General features: G+C 21.8%; 1 protein-coding gene across 1 annotated transcript in view; it reads right to left on the bottom strand.

Moving 5' to 3' along the window:
• LOC100207213 (cellular tumor antigen p53) overlaps positions 1–8919 on the bottom strand; it is a 38622-nt gene that overhangs the window by 8396 nt on the left and 21307 nt on the right. The window contains exons 5-10 of the mRNA XM_065815087.1: positions 7542–7771; positions 6986–7193; positions 6570–6651; positions 3994–4114; positions 3480–3532; positions 620–681 (exon numbers count right to left, since the gene is read on the bottom strand). Coding sequence (XP_065671159.1) covers positions 620–681; positions 3480–3532; positions 3994–4114; positions 6570–6651; positions 6986–7193; positions 7542–7771 — 756 coding nt within the window. The remainder of the gene's footprint in view (positions 1–619; positions 682–3479; positions 3533–3993; positions 4115–6569; positions 6652–6985; positions 7194–7541; positions 7772–8919) is intronic.

Genomic DNA, 8919 nt, shown 5'->3' with positions numbered 1-8919 from the left:
TTCCTTAACATTTTCTTGCGTTTATTTTACATTATAAGGTCACTTTAATATTTAATGAAAAAACAAAACAAAAAGTAATTACAAAGAGTAACAAAAAAGGTTTTTATGCTAAAATCTTTGTTTTTCACCTTCGCTTGAAAATGAAAAAAAAAGAAAAGTTTTTAACATAAAAAACTAATTTATTGCTTATTTGCGCATTTTATTCACATGTTGTGTATAAAATGCGCTAACAAATAAGACCTTTACATAGCAAAGAACCAATTAAATTGTGTGGTTTCTAAAAAATTTGCAACTCCTGCAAACCCTAGTTTCCTCTAAAGAATTAGTGTTTTTTTTATCTTTTTGAAATAAAACTTAAATTTATAAGTTGGAAAAGTTTTTTCTTAAAGTTATTTAAGTTTTATATAAGTAATATTCTTAATTAATTTTTTTGCATCATTACTTGCAAGACTTGATGGGGTTCGCCACTGTATGAGCATAGTTGTATTTTTTTGCATTTTGCATTAATCAATTTTTTTACACCATAACTTGCAAGACTTGATGGGGTCCGCCACTGTATGAGCATAGTTGTATTTAAGTGCATTTTTATATTATTATTTATTAATAAGACACTACTTACTCTGTTAGTATTGCTGATATAGCTGCTAACTTGGCAGCTTTGAGTCTCCCTCTCACAGTCAACTGTAAATAAAAAACATTTGCTGAAATTTGAACATAATATTCATTTATACTAAAAAGTAAATTGAAAGAATCTAAACTTGTAAAAATCATCATTTTCAAGCATGAATCTTAAATTAAAAAAATCAACAAATAACAAATTATTTTTTATTCCTTGTCTTAAGATTTTTTTTTAGCCAATTTTTATAAAAAGTTAAAACAAAAAGGAGATAATTAAAGTACAAAGGAGCTTTAATTAAAAAGGTTTTAACTATTATTTTATACTTTTTTAAATTACTAAAGATTATTTATTAAATCATTATATAAAATATCATTACATTAAAAATCATATCAAATTTTTAAAAATTATTTAGGTTGAATAAAAAAACAAAAACAAATACTTGCTACAGCTTCAAAGTCTAATAAAAAGATTTTCAACAATTTCTGTAACACATTCTTATTACATTATAAACAAGTTTTCCAACATCTAATTTGTATTTAATTATTTATGTATTAATTAAATATTAATTCTAAATTTTTATTAAACTTGTCTAATAAATTTTCTAAAAATTTTTTAGTTAAAACCATTTTTTCTTAAACCTTATTTATTCAAGCTTTGATTTGTTTTTACTTTCATGAGAAAAAGTTGCTCCTTATTCTATAAACTACAAATACTATTGTAAACATTCTGTAATTTTGTATATAATACAAATAATTATTTTGTTATCTCTTGAAGATCTTAAAGATGCTTATCTAAAGAGCTTTATCTTGTGTTGTCTCATTATAAAATAATGAGAAATTATTATTTTTTATTATAAATATTTTTTAATATATTTTATATTTAAACTTTTAAATTTCTTTGTGTATAATAATAAATTTAGAAACTGATAGTTAAAAATGGTATATAAAGTATATAAAGATAATGTTATCTTTATACAAACCAGACAATATTTTAAATAAAAAAAGACAAAAAAGTGAAAAATTAAAAAAAAAATTATTTTGGGACAATGGCATAATATCTTATTACATAAAACTTATAAAAATTTCTGAAAAATGAAAATCATGGTTTTATAAATAAAAAACATTCACGGTTTTATTAAAAAACACTTTAATGTGTTCACATAGAAGCGTGTAGAGTTATGATTATCCTGTTTGCATGGTAAACCCGAAACCCAATAAGACACTTTACACACAGTACAGTGTTTCTACATATCTTATTGAGAATTTTATTTACTTTCACAAGATTACCAATCCAAATAGAAGCAAAAGAGCCCCATTATGGTATATCGAGCCCCAACATGTTTGACAGTAGGCTCTAAAAACAGTGGATTGAGTTTTTGAGCCCATTGAAGCTTTTTCTTTCAATTTATTGCTTTTTGAAAAAGGACTTCAAATAACTACTCTACCATTCAAGTCAATAGTTTTCAAGCAATGTTGTACAGCCCTTTTTGAAATAATCTTATTATGAGCAGAATTGAATTTTGATGTAGCAGCACTCCCTTGTAGCAGCAGGCTATAAGATAGTCAATACAGCAACATTCTGCGCATGTTTTAAAAATATTATAAAACAATAAAAAAACAAAAACACTATTAATTTAAAAAACTCATTTTTATTGCAGTAATTTAAAAAATGATAAAACTTAATGTACTTCCGCATTATATTAATTGTTTTAACTTTAAGACAACATTAAAATGTAGCTTAATTGTTAAAGTAGCTTAAATGTTGTTGAAAGAGACTTTTTTTTACCATAAAAATCTCTTTTGACTACGATATAAGGATATATATATATATATATATATATATATTCATATATATACATATATATATATATATATATATATATATATATATATTCATATACATATATATACATATATATATATATATATATATATATATATATATATATATATATATATATATATATATATATATATATATATATATATATATATATATAACACACATATATTTTAGGGTGCATTGAAAAACAACAATTTTTAAAAATTGGCTTGCCTGAACTCTAGATGTTTTATAGTAAAATAACACTAGATTTAAAAATTTTTTAAACAAAAAATACTTTTAGAGGTGCCCCAAGACTCTTGAACATTTATAGGGTATTATAGGGTACATTTATAGGTCCCTGATATATATATAAATAATTTCTTCAAAAATAGTTAAACCTGGTACTCAATAAAAAAACGAAATTATGTAAAACTTTTAAAAATCATATTTGTTTTATAAAAAACATATTAAGGAAAAAAAGTACCTTCAAAAACATGGATTTTTTTTACTTTTTAGTTCAAAATTGAAAATTGAAAAAAAATAATTAAAATATAAGTTTTTATAGGAAACAATTATTGTTTTTGAAATTTTTATATAATTTTTTTTCTCTTGAGTACCAGTTGACCTACTTTTGACCCTTTAAATGTTCAGGGGTTTTGGGGCATTTCTTGAATTTAATTTTTGTACAAAGATTTTTAAATCTAGTGTTAATTTATTATAAAAAACACATTTAGAATATATATATATATATATATATATATATATATATATATATATATATATATATATATATATATATATATTACTATATATAATAATATATATTTGTTGTTCAGTGCTAATAAAACCAACTCTACTACAATTCGCTAAAATTTCGATTCCTACTAAAATAAAAATTTATCTTTTATAATAATTTTTTATTATACTTATATACTTAAAATTATATAAAAAAATACTTGTAAGCAGAATATAAACTTAAACAATCTATTTCTTATTTTCTTAAAAAAAAAGTTTTGAGAAGAAATTTGCTACTCACTCTATATTGATTTTTTTGTCTTTCTGATGCATTTACAGGTTTAACAGATTGAGCTAGAAGTATAACAGAGATTGTTAAGGATTGTTAAAAAAAAAATACAATAATAAAATTTTATGTTATTATTATTACTAATATTATTATATATATTTTAACAAATAAGGTAAATTCCTTAATTGTTAAAACCATTAAGTACTAAATTATATGTTTTAACTAACATTAGCCATCTTTGTTAAAATCAAATATTTAAAATCATACAATTACATATATTTATAGTTAAGGAAAATCAAATATTTAAAATCATAAAACTAACCATATTTATATTTGTTTAAATTTAAAGGTATTTTAAGCATCATCTCCCTCATTATTTAATATAAAAAATAAAATAAAAGATAAAAAATTGATTGAAAAGTTATTTTTACAACTTAGTTTTAGTTTTAGAGTTTTTACACTTTATAAATAAAATCGTCAAATGCAAACGGTGGGAAGAGAAAATTAAATTTAGATACAAAATTACCTATTTTATTTTTTTTGAATTCAAATTCTGTTTCCTTGAAAACAGCAGTTGAACTTTCATATGTCATTGATTGTTTGACCGAATCAACTGGGAGCGTTATGGTTGCCAATGATTTTTTATACTAAAATTTAAAACACAAATAATAAATAAGAGGAAAATAACAAAATCAATATTAAAAAAATTTTTTTTTGTGTTATTTAAAACAATTATAACTGTAATACTATTAACATTTATTTTTGACAATTATTTATAAACTTAATTATTATTTTTATTATTTACACTTGTTATAGCTCACAAATCTATTTATATTAATTTTAATCTAATTATATTAATTTTATATACTATTACTATTACTATTATTATTATTATTATTATTATTATTATTATTATTATTATTATTATTATTATTATCATTATTATTATTATTATATTAAATTTTATAACCTTTTTAGTAAATTGAATATAACATGTTAAATTTTTATTTTTTTTAAATGATTCAAAAGTTTCAATTGCTCTAAAAGCCACAAATTCTTAAAACGTTTATATTCAACATAAAAGTAAATTCAAAAGTTCAAAACATCAAACTAATTCATTCATTAAAACTTATTCTATGAAAGATTAATTACAATCACAGTTTAAATTAATTTGTTGTTCTCTTATTTACAGTTTTTAAGCTCAAATTTTAAAGTTATTTTGTCATGAATCTCAAACTAGAAAGTTACAAGTTTGACTCTCAAACTCTGCTGATGAAAAAATATAACTTTATATAACAACTAGATTCCTTCTATATTAAAAACTTTGTCAAACAATTAATTGTGCAAGAAACTGCACAAGCATGATTGCATTTGGCATCTAGGCAGAAGAATTTAGAAATACAGAGCTCAAATTAAGTGATTGCGAATTGTGATATTCGGAAATGCTTCCGGTCTTTTAAATTTCCAAGTTTTTTAAATATCGTAATACTACTTTGATCACTAAACTGTTATTCAAAAAATATTCACGTTGATCTTGAATTACGATACAAAATTTTAAAATCATATTATTACTATTATTTTTATTATTATTAAAGATTATGATTTAAACTTTAATATTTTGATTCATTTTATAAATCATCAAATAAAACGAGAGAAATAATGATATAATCATTAAAAAACAACAGCAGTGATCAAATATTTTAAATAAAAGAAATTGTTAAATAAGATAGAAAATAATTTTATATCGTATTTAAATCTTATTCAATATTTTCTTGTCAATTAAATGCTCGTAACTGTTTTGCAGATATGTATACAAAATTAAAAGACAAAAGAGTTCAAAAATATATAAAAACTAAACTTTTTATAGTTATTTTAAAACAAAACAAAAAAATAACTTATACATAAGAACAAATAATAGCAGTCTTTTATTTTTTAATAACGATCATTATATATATTTTTATTATTATATATTTGTATTTTAAATATTGTAACAAAATGCTTATTTAAAATGTAATGAGAAAAAAAAAAAAAAATTAAAATCCTTAAGAAGTTTTGTAACTTTAAGACCAAAATAATGTATAATTATTTCTAATAACATATTTTAATATATATATATATATTTTTATTATTTTTTTTATCCATTAAATAATTTCTAATATAAAGCATTTATATTTTTCAATAAAAAGTTCATTAAACTTACCCTAAACAAAAATCAAAATTTTTGCAGTAGTAAATTTATTGTTTTGTTTTTTCATTAATTTTTGCAATATATATAATAAATTGTACGTTTCATTAAAACTGTGTTTAGAGTTTTTAATAAACTAAAAATTTAATGACCAGAAAAATTTCCAGATAATGCAATTCATGATCATTTAATTTGACCCGTGAAAACTAATCATTAATTTCATTTACATTAAAGTTTTTTGTAGAAAAATTTCACACCCACCCAGTTATGGCTTCAAAAGCTAAAAATGAGGAAACACTTTAGTTATCAGATATTTTTTTTTTTTCATTTTTACAGGATTAAGTGAGAAAACCATGAAAAACTTGGTAATTCTAGTCTCAAGGGTGTGAGAATGTATGAAGAGCTCACATATAAACATGCATGCTGCTTTATATATAAGATAAATACAATACAGTTAATATATTTGTTTTGTTAATTATTTTCATATAAACATATATATTTTCTCTAATTCATTCTTCATATAACATTATTATATCATTTATATATAATACTTATATATATATATATACATATTTATACAAATAAATTGTCAGTATATTCTACAAATAAAGTGCTTAATGTTCTTAAAGAACAGAGCAATAATAAATTAGTAAAAACACTTATCTAACTTTTATCTTCCTGATGAGCCTACTGATGGCGAAACATGCTGAAGAAGATAAAAGTTAGATAAGTGTTTTTACTAATTTACATATATATATATATATATATATATATATATATATATATATATATATATATATATATATATATATATATATATATATATATATATATATATATATATATATATATATATATATATATATATATATATTATCATACTATTATAAGCTATAAAATAAAAAGTTTAAAAATACTTTTTTTTCTGCATTCATTCTATCTCTCCCAGGACACTGACTTACATTAACTTCAAGCATCTCAGATCCAACTATAGTATCTCTAAAGTATCAATTATATATATATATATATATATATATATATATATATATATATATATATATATATATATATATATAATGTGATATATTTTATATATATAATGTGATATATTTTATATATGTATTATATATATATATATAAATAAATAAATATATATACATATATATACATACATATATATATATATATATATATATATATATATATATATATATATATATATACACATACATACATACATATATATATATATATATATATATATATATATATATATATACATACATATATATATATATATATATATATATATATATATATATACAACACATACTTGAAAACAAGCTGGCACACAATAATAATTGGAGATCTATCAATGCCCCATCTACATTGGGATGAACACCCAAATTTATATGTTTCTGAAAATGACGTAGAATCATAAATACGCGGAACTGAGACAACTTTATATCCAATCTCATCTTTTAAATACACAGCATCTGTTAAACTGTTGACTTGCAATACATGATGGCGATTGGCTAGATCTATTCAAAGCACTGAAATTCATTTAATTATTTACATGTTATACATTCTTTATTTATATATACATTAAACTTATATTAATTAAATTATTTATTAAAAACAAAAAATTATTTATACTTCAAATAAAAATATCTTTCTGCTTTTAACAAACCAAACATTTTTAGACATAAATAAAGAGAAAAAGAGAAAGATTTCATCATATTATTAGTGATATGTAGATATTATTAGTGGCATGTAAAGTTAGTTCTGCAAAAAGAAAGTGAAAAAATAAGGAAATTCAAAATATAAATGCTTTGTTTATAGAGACTGTCAACCATTAATATTTAAAATAAGAATTAAAAAAAACTAACTTCCTTCTTTCTGCAAATGATTTGGACATCTCTCTACTATATTGTTCTTTCCTTTATACATAAGAAAACTTTGCAGCTTGATCTTTTTAGGAAGTGAGATCACACTGAAGGGAAAAATTACAAGCTGATCTGTTCTTACAAATAGTTTGTTGAGTAATTTTGAATATGTGAGTGTACAACATTTAGTAGGTGGTTCTTCTTCGACAACAAAATTGAAATTAAAATTGTACCTAAAAACAACAATATTTTAACTATAAAAGTTAAATAATTAATTGAAGTATGCACTACCTTACTACTATCACACTACCTTAGGGAATATGCACCACCTATTTTTAGGGAATGCCCAGTGTGTGTATAATCACTGTGTTCACATTGGCTGTTTTAAACTAATAAGTATAATCCTAAACATAGTACCTTTATTTATAATCAATAAATTTTAATGCAGTAGTGGTGCACTACACTACTACCCCATTGCTTCATAAGGAAGAGGTTCCGAATTCGATCCCCACCACATTCCTGGTAGTACCGCGCTCAACTTGTTTCTTTTCTTTCTTTTGGAGTTATAGTTGAGAGAGGGTTGTAACCGCAATTAAGTAGCCACTTCATCTGTAGTGGCCTTCTCTTTTTTGGGGAGGTGAATTAACATTATTAAAAAGAAAATTTGGTTAAAGAAAAAATCAAAATTGAGAATTTTGAGAAAAAATAAAAAAAGTCTGTCCAATCAAAAAAAAAAAATTTAATTGATTTTTGATTTTTTTGACTAAACCTTAAAAAAATCAAAATATTAAAAAAGTAAATTACAAATTTTAACTTTAAAAGTAAAAAACACCTTGTACTTTGCACAGTTTTGGTGTCTCAATCATTGTGCACTATCCTGTTAAGGAAGCGCACTGTTTTGTTCAAATTATCAAATCAAGTCAAGTGTACATATAACACATAAACATATGACAATAAATGTAAATATAGGACATAAAGGACAACATAAGCATAGACAGAAGATAACCAAAAAGTTTGAAAAACATTTATGTGTATCTTTTTAATAACAAAATTATTAAAAAGATACAAATGTCAGACATAAGTCACAGCCTTTGCCTAAAAAAGTACACCCTACAAGGCAGCAGGACATGAGGCAGGTAGTACTAGGTTACATGATACCAGTCGCAGGGTGATCGTGATGATCTTGAACCTGACCTGACCTGGAATAGTTAAAGTTAAAACCTAAAGTTTTTACCAGTTTAGTTTGCTAGTCATAAATTTCATGAACTAATAGTTCCTTTCTTCAAAAGTTAAAATGAATGATTGAAAATAGTAAGAACTTCAATGTACAAATTAATATAAAATAATGTTTTATTTACATCGGAAAAATAAACTTTTATTA

This window comes from Hydra vulgaris, chromosome 13 (assembly GCF_038396675.1).
Source record: "Hydra vulgaris chromosome 13, alternate assembly HydraT2T_AEP".
NCBI classification, from domain to species: domain Eukaryota; kingdom Metazoa; phylum Cnidaria; class Hydrozoa; order Anthoathecata; family Hydridae; genus Hydra; species Hydra vulgaris.
The sequence above is the reverse complement of the archived record's forward strand: the minus strand, read 5'-3'. Positions and strand labels throughout refer to the sequence as shown.